Source organism: Peromyscus maniculatus, chromosome 14 (genome assembly GCF_049852395.1).
Source record: "Peromyscus maniculatus bairdii isolate BWxNUB_F1_BW_parent chromosome 14, HU_Pman_BW_mat_3.1, whole genome shotgun sequence".
NCBI lineage: Eukaryota > Metazoa > Chordata > Mammalia > Rodentia > Cricetidae > Peromyscus > Peromyscus maniculatus.
This window is the reverse complement of record NC_134865.1, coordinates 77388852-77405824: the sequence shown is the minus strand read 5'-3', so window position 1 is coordinate 77405824 and position 16973 is coordinate 77388852. Positions and strand designations below refer to the sequence as shown.

Genomic DNA, 16973 nt, shown 5'->3' with positions numbered 1-16973 from the left:
CTTTGCGCCTTTCCTGGGACTCACTTGGTAGCCCAGGCTGGCCTCGAACTCACAGAGATCCACCTGGCTCTGCCTCCCTAGTGCTGGGATTAAAGGCGTGCGCCACCACCGCCCGGCACAATTTCAAATTTTAAACACGATCACTTAATATTCAACTCAAAAGCAAGTAAACAATTTTATTCAAACTCTACAAACATCATTTTCTTATATTAGCCTGAGATTAAGCATGAAGAAGTTGGACCTGAAGTTGGGTTTTTATTGCCCAAACATCATGTCAGAATGAGCGCCTCATAAAGCCAGGCTCAGGCACCCGGTGATCTCTGCCTGTATCAGCAATGCAGGCAGACTCTAACTGTCCTGGTCCACATGACCATTCTGGGTTCTGAAAACTGTTTTAATCCTCAGGATTGAACCCAGTGCTTACCCATGACAGGCAAGTGCTCTACCCCTCGCCTTCCCTCACATGATCCTCAGAGGCTAAAAATGCCCATTTGAAAGACAAAAAGATCTGCTATGACAAATGTATGGCAGGTGTACCCAGCTGCAGATGGCCGATCAACATCTCTGAAGCAGCTGCTTTGGGTGACAATTAAAAACAACGCCCAGGTCCTTTCTGTTCGTCATGTACTGGAAAACATGCAGCAGCATGAAGTGTTTTATTAAGTTTATAAACACCAGGGACTGTAATAAAATATAAAATACAGAGCATCTCTTTTTTAAATATCAAGTTTCTGAATGCTTCATTCATCCTTTGGTTTCAAACCATACAATGCACTCATATTACACTGTACATGTGGCAATGAGACAGAACACTGTCTGACTGCAGGGTAAGGAGGGTGCTGTAGGAATACCAAAGCACTACTTTATAGAAAGTAAGCGTTGAAGCAAAAATACTTTCTGAATATATATATACTGTACATTGTAAACAAACATTCAGAATAAGAATCAACACAGGCCAAAATATCGTTTCCCAGGAAACCAGGATCTTTTTCCTTTGAAATGATACACGCTGAGAATGCGGTGGTGCCTGTTCCTCTATTTGCTCATGTGCTTAGATCTCTTGGAAATGAGTAATTGTTACATTCATTTGCTAACGGTCTGTCCTCTCTAGGATGGCTGGCTGTTGCAAACAAGGAATAAGAACTATTTCTGTCCCTGCCTTTCCTTTCATCCTAGTTAAGTAACATAGAAGCAATTCACCTCCATCAGTCCACTGGGTAATGTAAGTAGACCAGTAAATTTCCAATCTGTGCAGGGGAAACTAGTTGACAGTTTGTTCCCAATAAGGCCAGTCCAAGCTAGTAGTAAACCCCTGATTTAGCAGGCTGAATCCAGGTCTGAAGCTAGGTGATTCTAATTTCTATATCACTGTGCAAATCTAGAATTTTCTATGTAAAAGAGTGCTGGCAGCATTGAAGCCCTGTAGTAAGAGAATGAGACGCTGATTAGGTATTGAGATGTAGAGAGGCTGTGTGAAGAAATCAGAACGTAATGATAGTGTCAGAGTAATGGCCTTGAACTTTCCTTAAATGAATCTGGAACTAAGACAGTTTATGAGTCAATTATGTTCTGAGTCAAAAGCCTACATGTGAATGATAAACACATAAAGCCAACAATGCACTTTCTACAATGATTATATGCAAGGATGTCAAGTCTTATGTTAGCATTCTATGCCAGCGGTAGCCCCACTAGGAGGAAAATGAGTCATGACTGCCCATCCCTTTTCAAAGCTTCCAGTCTCTGAAGGAGTGCATTTCCAAATGCTTCCCGGTAGGCAGGGCTGAGCGTATCCAACAAGGAGTAGACTGTCTCGTGGTAAGGGGTCTGCAAATGATCCTCCACCTGGTCAAAAGCATAGCCCACCACCTACGAGAGAAGGGCAGCAGTGAGCGGTCATCAGCTTCCAGCCTGTCACTGAATGGCTCATTCTGTAGTGACCCTGTTTCTCAGCAGAAGACATGCATTGCAGAGCAGCGTGGAGCAATCTCTATAAGTAGATTATACAGCCAAGACCACTACCTGAAACATGCTTCCTCCACGCTCCCTAAGAGGTTGGGTTTGCTCACTTTTGCTCCTTTAAAGTGTTAGAAATCTTGAAAGTAACACTTGACTTTTCATATCTCAAAATGATTTTACTCTTATTTTTATTTTAAACCATGTCTGTGTGTGCCCGTGTTTACCTGAGTGCAGATGTCCCATGGCGGCCAGAAGAGAGCACTGGCCCTCCTGGAGCTGCAGTCACAGGCAGCTGTGAGCTGCCTGACATGTGGGGCTCAAAATGGTGCAAGAGAAGCATGCATTCCTAACCGCAGAGTTCCCTCTCTCCAGCATATCCCTTACTGGACTCCATACACACTGAAGATCTACCACACCAAAGTGCAGCTTGCAATAAAGACATTGGTGACAAAGTCTCCCCATTCCAGCCTGCTGCTGAGAACTGAACCCAGGGTCACATATATGTTAGGCAAGGGTTCTACCACTAAGTCTGTCTTCCTTCCTTCCTTCCCTCCCCCTCTTTCTTTGTTCCTCTTCCTTCCTTTCTTTCTTGAGGCAGGATTTCACTCTGTAGCCCAGGCTGGCCTTGATCTCAGAGATCCACCTGCCTCTGCCTCCTGAGTGCTGGAATTAAAGGTGTGCACCACCACACCCAGCATCTGAGTGCCTTCAAAAAATTGCCTGGCTGTTTTTTCTCTTCTTCTTTTTCTTAATACAAATGCACCCCGTACAGAGAGCCCATTTTGGGAGCTGCAGCTGTTAGCTAAAGGAAGGAAAGAAATCTGTGTGGTGGTAATAATCCAAGCAACTGAATCAACTCTAAAAATGTATTTACCCTCTCAAATTCAACTGTTCTATGTTGATTAAAATTTTGACCAACAATATTTGGTCAAATTAACCAAACTTTAACCAAATTAAATTAACCAAAATTTGGAAGAAAATGTTTAAGTTTTTTTTTTTTAAAGATTCCCATGACCTGTTTTTAGATAACGTCCTTCTCTATCCTTTCTGATAAAGTGGTAAAGATACATGCTTTTTTCTTCTTCTAATGATAAAAGTGAGTTACCCTGAGCCCTGCTTCTGTGAGCTCTAGGCAATATCGGTTCCTCTCTTTTGTCTCCACGTTGATGTAAGCCACATCATCTGCACAGCGCAGGCTTTTCGAGACAAACATGCTGTTGACGGCGAAGAGAACATCATTTACGACAGCCTCAGCCTCTAGCCGCATGTCCTTCATATCCGTTCCTTCGAACCCATTGAGCTCGGAGCCTTCCTCAAATCCAGACATACTGCCCAGCTCCACGGGGTTACAGTCTGTGTCCATCCTGCAAGAAAGTCGTCACCGCTTTTAATAGAAAGATATTCAGATTTCATTTGATTAAGATAACTAAGCCTTCCACTGATAGTGTAAAACACAAACAGGCTGGGAGACGGGTCAGTGGGTAAGCAGTCACTTGCCGCACATGCATGAGGACCCAACCCAGGGTTGAAAATCACACACACACACACACACACACACACACACACACACACACACACACACACGCAAACTACTACATTTTTTTTTTTCAGGAAAAATACTGCCTGAAACCACTTCCAGTAGTTTTCACAGTAAAATTACAGATACCTATGCATTTTTAGGAAACAATTCCCTTTTCTTCATTTATTCCCTAAAACTTAAGAAACAACTATTTCTTTGTGAGTGTGTGTACGGTCACACATGCTTGCCTTGGCTTGCTGTGGTGGTCAGTCTCCTTCTAGCCCGTGGGTCCTGGGAACTGGGCTTGGCGGCAAGCACCTTTATCCTAGCAAGCCTTAAAACATCAATTCTCATTTGGATACACAGTTGTCTTAGTTCCATTCTTTAGCTATTTTACACAATGCCTCAGCAAATGAGTACATAGTTTTATTTTTTTGAGACAGGCACTGACATGGTGCTGAATGTCAGGAGCTCACTGTGTAGACCAGGCTGGCCTTAACTCCCAAGTGCTAGGATTAAGGGCACACATAAGAAGGCCCAGTGAGTGCACAGTCCCCCCACCCCCCAAGACAGGGTTTCTGTGTAGCTTTGGAGCCTGTCCTGGATCTCACTCTGTAGACCAGGCTGGCCTTGAACTCACAGAGATCTGCCTGCCTCTGCTTCCGGAGTGCTGGGATTAAAAGTGTGTGTTACCACCACCCAGTGTGTGCACTCTTAAATGTGTAATTGTTTCTCTAATTAGTATCAGAATGGGAACTGCAAAGTCAGAGGGCACGCCCATGTTAACTCTCAACAGGTGTCACGGACGGAGCGGCAAAGCCTTGCTGACTGACTCACTCCACAGGCGGAACGCCAGGCAGCGGCACTTTCAACCAGAGCTCTCCAATCCCTTTTTAACTTCTGTCAATCTGAGAGGCAAAGAACAAGAGCTCATTGTTTTAGCATGTATTTCCTTGAGCAGGTACCTTTCCTGAGGCTTAAAGGATATTTTTAGCTGCCGAGGTCAGACAGAAGTGGAAACATAGTTTGTGTGAAATCAGAGTTTACATCCATACCTAGGAAAGTGGATGATGCTATGTACTGAACATCTAAAACTGGGTTACCATAATTCTTTAAACGTGTCTCCCTTGTTCAATTAACACTGCTTATAATTATGTTTGGTTTCAGATGTGACCATTTTTAATATAGTTTATAGATTCTGTTTGGTCCCTGGTGGTCTAGTAGTTAGGATTCGGTGCTCTCACCACTGCGGCCCTGGTTGGAAGGTTTTAGCCTCTAAACATCACACATGTGATGTCTTTAACTATTCACCTCAGTTACAGATATCAGAATAATCATTACATGAAAAAGCTGTTTCTTAAGTTCTCTTAACAGGAGTCTGGCACTGGCATGGAGGAGGGCCTTACAGGCTGGCACAGTAGGTCACCAGACGGCTCCTGGGCAACAATCCACCTCAAGTTCCCCAAAGGAGAAGACACCTAGGAGATTTCACACATCCATCAGGGAATGATGTGGAAAACTTAGAACTTCTGGCAATGATTTATGTGTAGATTCATGTGTCTGTGTGTTTGTGCGTGTGTGCAGGTATCCATTGAGGCCAGAAGGTGGTGGTGTTGGAACCCCTGGGGCTGGAGTCACTGCCTGGGTGCTGGCAGCTGAACCCAGCTGCTCTGCAAGAGGAGTGAAGTGCTCTCACCCACTGTTCTCTCTTAATCTCCAGCTGTAACGTACTGTTTTGTTGGCTGTAACAGACTTTAATACCGATGGCCCACCTTTCCCTTGCCTGGTTACACCCAGATTTTGAGGGGAATAATGCCTCTTGCCCTCCTGAGGGAAGCAGCAGGTGGTGTGGCTGAGACTGACCAATTAGTGCACAGACTTCTTCCTGGTCTTTTTAGTCCAGTCGGGGCATACTCTTAGCAGCCATCTTGAGATGAGGACAGGAGTCCAAGGGCAATTCAGACAAGGGGATGAGAACAGCAGCAAGAAACAGAAGAGCAGGAGAGCCCAGACAGTTTTGTACTTTTCAGATACTGGAGGCAGTAAAGACTCCCCCCCCTCCGCCCCCCATCACTGGCAACAGAAAGCATTCTCACTGACTAGTCCATCCAAATCCAAGGCAGTGGCTGATCCAGCTCTCCAACAGCTTTTAGGGAGGTACAGAGGTTTTAAATACGGAAGCCTGATGACCAGGAATATTTCTGTGCCTATCATGCAGGAAGCGCTTGGTAAAAACGTTTTTGTAGAACCGAGTATCAATATGTGCTTGCTATTGGCTTCCTATTGCTGCTGCAACAAAGGACCACGACCTGGGGTACGGTGGCCGGAGCAAAGGACCATCAACACAGCGGCTGACGGAGCACTGTTCCTTTTCTGACAGTTCTGGAGGGAAGAAGCATAAAATCAAGCCACTGGCACGGCCTGTTCCTTCTGAAGGATTCAGAGAACTGAGGACTTCCTTGTGCTTTTCAACTCCGAAGCCTGCTTGACTTCCTTTGCTCACAGTCCTTTCCTGTGTCCTCTGCTCCCCAAGGCTGCCCTAGCTATGGCTGCTGCCGAGGGCCAAATCTGTTGGTGGCAGACCAGCCAGTGACTTGGTGGCAGGCTGACTACATCGGCCAGTTTCCCCGTGGGAAGGCCAGTACTCTGTCCACAAGACTCTGCTGGGATCTGCGTTTCCTTCATGCAATGTTTCTCCCAGACGTCCACTGACAGAAGCCATTAGCCACTCTCAGAGCAGTGCATACAGCCTTCTGTTACAGCTGTGAGCCATTTGTGGATGCTGGGAACCAAACCCGGGTCCTCTGCAAGAGCAACAAGTCTCCTAACTGCTGAGCCGTCCCTCCAGCCCTGACACTGAGTTTCTTAACTGAGTCTTAACTCCATTTGCCTATGTATCTAGAATGTTTTCTCTCTCTCTCTCTTTTTTTTTCTTCTCATTTTTAGGGTTTCATGTTACCTAGACTGGTCCTGAACTGCTTCATCTCCTCTAATTGCTGGGATACACGCAATGTACCACTAGGCCTGCCTTTAACTAGGATGTTCTTTAAGAACTGAGCTAACTGGGCGGTGGTGGCGCACGCCTTTAATCCCAGCAGAGGCAGGCAGATCTCTGTGAGTTCGAGGCCAGCCTGGTCTACAGAGCGAGATCCAAGACAGGCTCCAAAACTACACAGAGAAACCCTGTCTCGAAAAACAAAACAAAACAAAAAAAGAATCGGGCTAACAAAGATATTTACTAGTAGTCAAAGGTCTAATTTGGGGAATGAGACAGCCCAAATATTTATACAAATATTAAAATCACAAACATGATCACAATCATAACCAAAGAGATATACTTAATTGTGAATAGCTGATATAGAAAACAATGCTATGTGTAATTCAACTACAGGCACTACCATTAAGTGTCCCTGTACTTGGGTGGCCACCAAACCTTTCTGGGCCCCTGGTGCTCTTGTCCACAGAACAAGGACACTGGACGGTAGTCTCCGCTGTGTGAGAAGGCTCTGTACAGGGTGAAAACACCACTGAGGAGGGCAGTCTAGCTGCAGCCCAGGCACACTGCTTTGGGAGCACAGGGGTGGTCCACTCGCACTAACTTTTGATCTAACAGGCGGTCTTAAAGCCTCGAGGATGGAAACAATGGTCACTACGATTACCGACATGGTTGAGTGTAAACGTACTATCTTGGTGTCTCCGCCACATTCCTTCTCTCACTCAGGCTTGCTTTCTCTTTCCTTGTTGTTTGTCTGTCTGGGTGGGACAGTTCTCAAAATTCTATCCGGTGGCCTTTTTTTTTTATTATTATTATAAAGACATGTATCTCACACTTGCTGGGCTATGAGGTGTAGGATGCCATTGAACTTCCTGATCCTCCAGAGTGCTGGGACCACAGAGATGTGATGACTTCTGACGGTGTCTCTGGTGGCTGCTTCAGCGTTTACGGTGTACGCTTTATCACAACGCAGTTCTGACAGCTGTTACAGTTTTTCATACATGGGACCCTCGTGAGAGTGCACTATATGACCATGGCTACTTTGTCTCATGCTCTCCTCTACTGATGTTAGAAACTCATAATACATGTTAATTTTTCTTTTTTAATTTTATTTGGTCAAGATCTCATGTAGCCCAGACGGACTTGGAACTTAGTATGTAGCCAAGAATGAAGTGAACTGATGAGTTTCTTACCTTCATCTTGGGGGCCTGGGTTACAGGTGTGAGCCACCATGGTTTTTTTGTTTTTTCCTTGTTTTGCTTTTTGAGACAGGGTTTCTCTGTGTAACCCTGGCTGTCCTGAAACTCACTCTGCAGACCAGGGTGGTCTTGAACTCACGAGATCTGCCTGCCTCTGCCTCCTGAGTGCTGATAATAAGCTTACACCACACACCCACTTCACCAGGTCTGGTTTCCTGTGGTGCTGATGGTGGGATGTGAATCCAGGGCTTCGTGTATGCTAGGCAAGCATGCCGCCAGCTGACCTGCCCCTCTGATTTGGAGACTCGAGGTTCATGTTGTCCAAGAGAGGTCTCCTTGTCCTCTTGCTCCGAATTTTCTTTCCTCTGTTCCACTTTGAAAGTTTCTATTGCTATTTTCAGAACAGCAAATCTGCAGTACTGAGACACTGTTTTACTTTTTTTTTTCAAGACAGCATCTCTCTGCAGCCCTGTCTGTTTCAAAACAACAAAAAGTAAAGTGTTTGCTGACAAAAACAAAAACAAACAAACAAACAAAACCAAAGAAAGTGTTCCCTGCTCTTCCACAGGAAGAGGTCGGTTCCCAGCACTTCCTTCAGGCAGCTCACAACGCCTATCACCCCACTCACAACTCTCGCTCCAGGAGCTCTTGGCCCTCTTCTGGCCTCCATGTCTTCTTCTGGTCTCTGTAGGCACCTCTGCTCATGAGTGTATGTATGCCTGCATACATACACATAATCAAAAAAGAACACTGAGGTGGTAGTGGCTAGGGGTGTAGCTTCGTGGTAGTCTTCTCCGGCATGTATAAGGTTGTGGGTTCAATCCTTAGCTCCACACACAGAAGCTAAAGTAACGCTGACAGTTTTGATTTTTTAGTAGTCAGTTTGGAACAACACATCCCTACAAAGGCTCATCTATGCAAGCCTGGGTCCTCACCTGACAAGCTAATCCCTGTGCTCTGACCTTCTCAGTGGATCAACCTCCTTGACAGAGCCTTGCTGGGGATGACAGAAACCTTCTAATGTGGAGATTTGTTGGAGTCCCCAGAGTGTCTTTGGGCACTCTTACACACACACACACACACACACACACACACACACACACACACACACACACACACACAAACACACCCTGCCCGTGGGTCTTTTCTCAGTTATCATGAGGTGAGCCAGCCCTGCTCTGCAGCTCCCCTCTGGATGCCATCCTGCCTCACATCAGGAGAAGCGGGAAAGTCAGTCCATAGCTCCTCCGCTAGAACTTCTGGGCTGGGACAAATCCAGCTCTCCTCCTCTCAGGCGGTTTAGGTCAGCTACTCTGTCACAGCGGTGGAAACTAAGGCACATTCTACTTTCCCCACGGTACAGAAAAGCACTGTTTGTAGTAAGAAAAAACAATGAACAAATGTGTGACAGACTGGAAAGCAGAGACCGGAAGCAGAAGCCTTTGCCTCAGAAGCCAGGCTACTGCCATAACAGCTGAAGTAACCAGTAGCATCTGTTCCACATAAAATGAAAGGTTCAGATTTACTTCACTTTAAACGGCTATTTAAAAAATAAAGGGGAGCCGGGTGGTGGTTGTGCACGCCTTTAATCCCAGCACTCTGGAGGCAGAGGCAGGTGGATCTTAATGACTTGGAGGGCAGCCTGGTCTACAGAGCTAGTTCCAGCAGCCAGGACTGTTACACAGAGAAACCCTGTCTCGAAAAACCAAAAGCAAAATAAAATAAAATAAAAAATAAAGGGGAATAAAAACAATCCATTCTAATTAGCATTGTTTAGAATTTGGGCAAAGCTCAAACCTTTTTTAATCTTTATGTTCTATAACATCATTTACTTTTTCTTTTTTTCTTTTTTTTTTTTCTTTTTTTGGTTTTTCGAGACAGGGTTTCTTTGTAGCTTTGGAGCCTGTCCTGGACTAACTCTGTAGATCAGGCTGGCCTCAAACTCACAGAGATCTGCCTGGCTCTGCCTCCCGAGTGCAACTTACATTTTTTCAATGGTTCTGGCACACATGTACTTAAAACTTTTTTAAAGTATTATTTTCTATGTAGGGTGTTTTGCCTGCACTTGGCTGTGCACCAAGCACATGCAGTGCCCGCAGAGGCCAGAAGGGGGTGTCAGATTCCCTGGCAGTTACAGGCGGTGGGAACTGACAAGTGGTGCTGGGAATTGAAACCAGGTCCTCTGCAAGTGCTTATAACTGCCGAGTCACTGCTGCAGCCTCACACGTACACTTTTGAAATTGAAAATTTGAAGTCAGAGTCACTTGGGAGACATCTATTTTTATTTAGACCCTGATATACAGTTACTCTGCACTAACTTCAGCAATGACTGAGACACACACGTCACAGTGCTACAGACTAAGCCAACAGGACTGCACTGCATTCACTGACTCAGGAGAAGCTTGGGGTGAAGATGTGCAGGGTGCTAACCTGAATTCTCAAAAGGAAACGTAAACAGTGACCCGGTGACCCTCAAGATCAAAGACTCAAGTTCCAAGAAAGTATTCTTTATATATATACACACATATCAGCCCTGTCCTCTCTCCTCCTACTCCCCAGCCTTCCCCCCAATCCAACCCCATTTCCCATCTCTTCCAAGGCAAGGTCTCCCCTGGGGAGTCAGCCCAGCCTGGTATATTCAGTTGAGGCAGGTCCAGTCCCCTCCTCCCTACACCAAGGCTGAGCAAAGTGTCTCAGCATAGGCCCTAGGTTCTAAAAAGCCAGCTCATGCACCAAGGACAGGTCCCAGTCCCACTGCCTGGAGGCCTCCCAAACAGTTCAAGCTAATCAACTGTCTCACTTGTCCAGAGGGCCTGGTCCAGTTCCACGGAGGCTCCTCAGCTATTGGTTCACAGTTCATGTGTTTCCACTAGTTTGGCTATTTGTCCCTGTGCTTTTTCCAATCATGGTGTCGCTATCTCTTGCTCATATAATCCCTCCTCTCCTTCTCCCTCTCTCTCATCGACTGGACTCCTGGAGCTCCAAATATCATCCTGAGTGAGGTAACCCAGACTTAGAAAGACAAACATGGTATGTGCTCACTCATAAGTGGAAATGAGATGTAAAGCAAAGGATGACCAGACTGCAACTCACAACTCCAGGGAGGCTACCTAGTAAAGAGGACCCTAAGAAAGACACAGGGATCGCCCAGTGACAGAGAAGTGGATGCTATCTACATTAGCAAACTGGGGGGGAGGGGGGAGAAGGGGGTATGTAGGGCATGGGTTGGGGGAAAGCAAGATTAGGGGAGCGGGAGATCCCAGCTAGATCAGGAACAGAATGGGAGAACAAGGAAAGAGATACCATGATAAATGAAGACTCCAAGGGAATAGGAAGAAACAGAGAGCTAGAGAGGTCCCCAGAAATCCACAAAGATGACTCCACTATAGACTAGTGGCAATGGTCGAGAGAGTGCCTGAGCTGACCTACTCTGGTGATCAGATGGCCAAACACCCTGTCATGATAGAACTCTCATCCAGTGACTGATGGAAGCAGATGCTTAGATCCACAGCCAAGCCCCAGGTAGAGCTCGAGGAGTCCAATTCATAAGAAAATATTAAGCACTGAATAAAAAAAAGGCCCCCCCAAAACAGGTAGTACTGATTCTCCAGGAAACTGGATTCTTGGAACTATGAGTAGGGAACATTATAACCAACATAAAACAAATCATTAGATGCAGAATAGCGATTTCGGGGCTGGAGAGATGGCTCAGTAGTTAACAACACTGGGTGTTTTTCCAGAAGACCAGGTTTGAGTTTCAGTACCCGTATGGCAGCTCACGACAGCCTGTAATTCCAGTCCCAGGGGATCCAACATTCTCTTCTGGCCTCCTCAGACATCAGGCACAGAGTGCACATCCATCCATGCAGGCAAAACACCCAATGTACAGGAAATACTTTTAAGAAACTGTCACCACTTCCCTTTGAGCTTACACTGCTGCTCTACCACAGTGACCCTGCTGTGGGATGGTCTGTATGTCAAATTACTCTGATTGGTCAATAAATAAAACACTGATTGGCCAGTGGCTAGGTAGGAAGTATAGGCGGGACTAACAGAGAGGAGAAAAGAAAGAACAGGAAGGTGAAAGGAGTCACTGCCAGCCACTGCCATGACAAGCAGCATGTGAAGATGCCGGTAAGCCACGAGCCATGTGGCAAGGTATAGATTTATGGAAATGGACTAATTTAAGCTTTAAGAACAGTTAGCAAGAAGCCTGCCATGGCCATACAGTTTGTAAGCAATATAAGCCTCTGTGTTTACCTGGTTGGGTCTGAGCAGCTGTGGGACTGGCGGGTGACAAAGATTTGTCCTGACTGTGGGCAAGGCGGGAAAACTCTAGTTACAATGACCCTTCTGAGGTCAGGACCTTCAAGGACTGGACGCCACAAGTGCCACGTGTTACTCTCAAGCACCCAGCTGTTTGTATGACGGGTCCTGAAAGGATCCTTTAAAACACCCACCTAAGTGATTCAGGACTCCGCTTTCTCCATCTGCTGGTGATTTCTGGGCTGTGCTACCAGTTCTGGTCTTGAGGATTTATGAAGCTCTCAGGGTGCTGACTGTTGGATCTTTCATTCCCCACGTTTACTTCACTAGCCTTTATTTCCGTTGCACTGCAAATTCAGAGCAGTGAAGTCGGGGAGACTGTCTGCGACGGCAGAAGAGATGAAGTGACAGGTGTGTGTCCCTTCACAAGAAGGTGTCCCACAGGGCAGAGATCACAAAGACTCACTTTACAGCAAGTGTGGCGCTGCAGCTGACACCACGGCCGCCCGGGGATGGCAGGGATGATGTCCTGAATGCCTCTCAACGTGACCTGTGGCCGTGCTCAGTGGGCTCTCAAGCAGACTGCTCAGGGCAGGAACCTCTGCTGGATGCTCTGGGACTCTGAAGTGAAGCTAACACCAGACTCTACCATTAGATGGCGCTAGCTAGGGATGGCAAGTTCAAGAATCATGTTGGGGTCAGGTGTGACGGCGCATGTTTGGAAATCCAGTATTCAGGGGCAAGAGGCAGAAAGATGGTGAATTAAGAGTACCATCTGCAGCTGGGCGTGGTGGCGCACGCCTTTAATCCCAGCACTCAGGGAGGCAGAGGCAGGTGGATTTCTGTGAGTTTTGAGGCCAGGCTGGTCTACAGATCAAGATCCAAGATGGGCTCCAAAGCTATACAGAAAAACCCATGTCGAAAAAACCAAACCAACCAACCAACCAACCAACCAACCAAAAAAGTACCATCTGCAAGTAATAGGTCAACCTTGGTGACAATGAGATGGTGTCTCCAGAGGAAAAAAATCTCTAGGGGCTGGTAATATAGCTCAACAGTACAGTGCTTGCTGAGTATGTGTGAGGCCCCAAGTCTGATGCCCGACTCCCCACTTCTGCTTATTAGTATGCATAATAAATTAAGAAAAAAAAAAACCCTTAAAAATATAGCCAGGTGGTAGTGGTGCACGCCTTTAATTCCAGTACTTGGGAGGTAGAGGCAAGCAGATTGCTGTGAGTTCGAGGCCAGTCTGGGCTACAGAGTGAGTTCCAGAAAAGGCTCCAAAGCTACAAAGAGAAAGCCTGTCTCAAAAAAAAAAAAAAAAAAATTATTTTATGTATATGGGCGTCTTGCCTGCATGTATGTCTGTGTATCAAGTGCCTGATGCTGTGGAGACCAGAAGAGGATGTTGGATTCCCTGGGACTGGAGTTAGACTGGTGAGCTGGCTACCACATGGTACTGAGTAAGGAACTTGGGTCCTCTAGAAGAGCAGCCAGTGATTCTTTTTTTTTTTTTTTTTTTTTTTTTTGGTTTTTCGAGACAGGGTTTCTCTGTGTAGCTTTGCGCCTTTCCTGGAACTCACTTGGTAGCCCAGGCTGGCCTCGAACTCACAGAGATCCGCCTGTCTCTGCCTCCCGAGTGCTGGGATTAAAGGCGTGCGCCACCACCGCCCGGCGCAGCCAGTGATTCTTAACTGCTGAGCCATCTCAGGAGCCCTATGTGCAGTATTTCTGTTTGTTTGTTTATTCTGAGACGGCCTCCTTATGTACCCCTGACAGGTGTGGCACTCACTACTTCGAACAGGCTAGTCTCTGCCTCTGGAGTGCTGGTAAGATCACCACCCTGGGCCTTGTTTGTTTCACAGTTTATTATTTTGAATTATTTGTAGGTGTGTGCCTTTGAGCCATCTGACGAGGGTGCTGGGACAAATCTGGGTCCTTTGGAGATCACAAGCGCTCTTACCCACTGAGCCATCTCTTCCATCCTCCTGGTCTTCTCTGAGATAAAGTCTCACTATGTAGCTGAGGGTGGCCTTTCTTGGAAGAGCTATCCTCCTGTCCCTGCTTTCCAAAAGTGTGATCACAGGCATGCACCATCATGCTCAAATATACCTTAGAAGGAGAAGGGCAGCTCCAGATCTGAAAACACCACATATCTGGCTGACCCCAGGTTCAGTGTTCTTTACATACGCACAGTGATGGCTACTGCTGGAGCTTGACAACCTTGACAACTGTAATCATTTTTTTTGGGAGGGGGGGTTGAGACAGGATTTCTCTGTGTAGTTTTGATATCTGTCCTGGATCTTGCTCTGTAGACTGGGCTGGCCTTGAACTCAGAGATCTGCCTGGCTCTGCCTCGTGAGTGCTGGGATTAAAGGTGTGTGCTACCACCGCCTGGCTAAATAATACTTTTTACATTTGTGTGTATGTGTGTGTTGCGGGGGGGGGGGGGGGGGGGGGGGTATGCACATGCCATGGCACTCTTGTGGTAGTCAGAGGACAACTGGGGAGGTGGTGAAGCCTGGTTCCCTCTTTCTACTATGTGGGTTCTGGGGAACTGAACTCGGGTTATCAGGTATGGCAGCAAGTGACTTTGCCTGCTGAACCATGTTACTGGACTGTGACCTTTCACTGTTGATTGAGACAGGGTCACATCAACCCAGGCAGGCCTCACTCAAACCTGGTATGTAACCAAGGACGACATTGAGCTCCTGGTCCTTGTGCCTTCACTTCCCAGGAGCTGGGATTACAAGGGTGCTCCACTGGGCTCCCCCAGGGCAAGTCTTCAGTATAATGAACACCATCACAATGATCTGTGCAGATCCCTACTTGGACTATTATTTTGACCTGATGCACCTTCTAACCTGCCACCGAGAATTCCTTTATCATTTTTATAAAGTTAACAGTATTTGGTTGGGTAATTACCTTCATCTTCCTCAATTAATGCTAGGGTGCCAGCATTCTACACTAGGAACTTGCTTTTGCTAAACTTAGAAACAGCCCTGTGGTTTGGGATGATTCTGAATCCCATTTGGGCTAAGGGTGCGACGACAGTTCTGAAATCCTAACTCTGCTGGATCTCTCCTAGAAAGTATAAAACGTACAAGGCAACACACTTAACACTCTGGGTGTAGTGTGCTTGTTATTGTGGGATCTTTCATTTTCCCTCCCTCCCTCTCTTTGGAATCTGTAATTGCAGGCATCCTATGGACTGAATGTAATTTTACATTGTGTTCCGGAAACCATGTTAACAACAGTCACAGAACTAAGTCCAAAGTCCAGTTCAAAACTCCAGAGGCCTGAATGAGGCAAGGTCCCATCTCAGACTTCGAACTTTGTTCTGCTTTGTTTATACTACAAAGAGTCCTGTCATTATGACTTGTAAGGCTCAGTCCCTCTTTGAGACAGGGTCTTCCCAGGTAGACCAGGCTGGCATTATATAAAGGAGAGCTGTCTGCATCTGTCTTTCTAGTGCTGGGATTAAAAGTGTGTGCCACAATGCCCAGCAAGCATGTCTTATCAGTGTCAAAATAGATCCAGAGCCCAGCTGGTTCTGATCTTCAGTGCTATATTCGGTTCAAACCATGGAATCTGGATTACTTGCGTTGTTCTTCCGGGGCTGGTCTGGCTGTTTTCACCTTCAATCTAAGCCCTATACCTGGCTATTTTCAACACTGTATTTAGCAAACTTAGGCCAGATTGTCTTGTATTTCTCTTTATTTTACCAGGAGCACAAATCGAATCCTTGCAATTGGCTCACTCCTTACATCTGCTGTCAGTACATACTCCTTCCTCTCCTCCCTCCTCAGGTTCCCGGAACTTACCAAGCATGACTCCTGGGATGAGCCCTGCAGGTGGTGGCCTTGTCTGGAAAATAACTCAGGCATCCACGTGTCCCACTTCTTCGCTTTCTCTAAGTTTCTGACTCAAATAGCATCTTTTAAAAAATGAGAGGCCTTTTCTTACAACCCAGGTCAAGAGTCTGAGTGGAGTGGAGTGGTGCAAAGTGGGAGACTTAGGCAGGAAGACCCCAAGTTCCAGGCCGGTCTGGGCTACATAACAAGTTCAAAGCCAGTCTGAGCTACATAGTGAGAGACTCAAAATCCAAACCAAACCAAAAGAACCATTTCTGAGGACGCAGCATTTATGAACAGAATTCCTTCACTCAATCTCCTCAATCCAGGACTCTGTTTAAATTACTTCCCTGCTCACATCATTTCATTTTCCTCACATCTCGAGTTTATGATACTAATCGGCTCACACCTGGCTGAGGTGGCAACGTAGGCTCAAGGTGGCTCAGTGTCAATGTCTGGAATGTAACTCAGGACAGCAGACTTTGCAGTCTTCAGCGGCTGCCTCAGTAAGGAGCCAGCTGTGCCTCTGCAGGATTGACTCCTAAAACACGGCTGCGCACATCCCCCGGAGAGCACAAAGTCTTTGCTGAGCTCCCCCCCCTCCCCACTGCCCCCTCGGGGTCGCGAGGCGCCGGATTTTAACAGAGAAAACAGTATTGCCCACAAACTCCACGAATCCCAAGTTTCCTGGTCGTCGGTGTGGCATATTGCGAGAGGCGCTCTGCAAACAGCAAAGTACTAGACCTGGAGGATGCTTTGCAAACAATACCAGCACGAGGCGGGGAGCAACTTCCTGACAATAGGCACCGGTCAAAACCCGGACAGAAATGCCAAGTCTCCAGTCCTCGCCCTGCAACCCACGGCGTCCGGCGCACCACTTCCCGGAGGACAGCCCAGGCCGGACCCGCCCCCAGGCCTCTGTCAGGCCGAATGCGGATGTACGCCCGCACTTACCAGTCCGCCGCCACCGTGAGGTCAGGGCCCACGGCCCGCAGCCTGCCCGCCCACTCACCTGCGAGCGCCCATGTCCCTCCTCTTCCTCGTCCCGAGGCGTCTGGAGCTGGACTTGCGACGCCGGCACCGCCCCCGCCCCCACAGTCGCCCCGCCCATCCATCACCGGAAACGCTCCCGCCCGGATCCTTTTGCCTGACTTCCCAGCCCCACAGTATGGCGTCACTTCCGC

At 47.1% G+C, this 16973-nt stretch overlaps 1 protein-coding gene across 4 annotated transcripts; it reads right to left on the bottom strand.

Moving 5' to 3' along the window:
• Window positions 1-150: 150 nt before the first annotated feature.
• Gskip (GSK3B interacting protein) lies at window positions 151-16932 on the bottom strand. 4 transcript variants are annotated; one of them, XM_042261136.2, is made up of 6 exons: window positions 16802-16868; window positions 15760-15872; window positions 12402-12567; window positions 12130-12317; window positions 3062-3320; window positions 151-1866 (listed from the first exon to the last, which is right to left on the bottom strand). In XM_042261136.2, the coding sequence occupies exons 5-6, from the start codon at window positions 3317-3319 to the stop codon at window positions 1705-1707; spliced, it is 420 nt and encodes a 139-aa protein (XP_042117070.1). In that variant the 5' UTR covers window position 3320; window positions 12130-12317; window positions 12402-12567; window positions 15760-15872; window positions 16802-16868; the 3' UTR covers window positions 151-1704. The 4 variants fall into 4 exon arrangements, with proteins under 4 accessions (XP_042117070.1, XP_015861424.1, XP_006971769.1 ...); XM_016005938.3 differs by lacking the exons at window positions 12130-12317; window positions 12402-12567 and having other exon boundaries at window positions 16802-16818; XM_006971707.4 differs by lacking the exons at window positions 12130-12317; window positions 12402-12567; window positions 15760-15872 and having other exon boundaries at window positions 16802-16932.
• Between the last annotated feature and the right edge of the window lie 41 nt (window positions 16933-16973).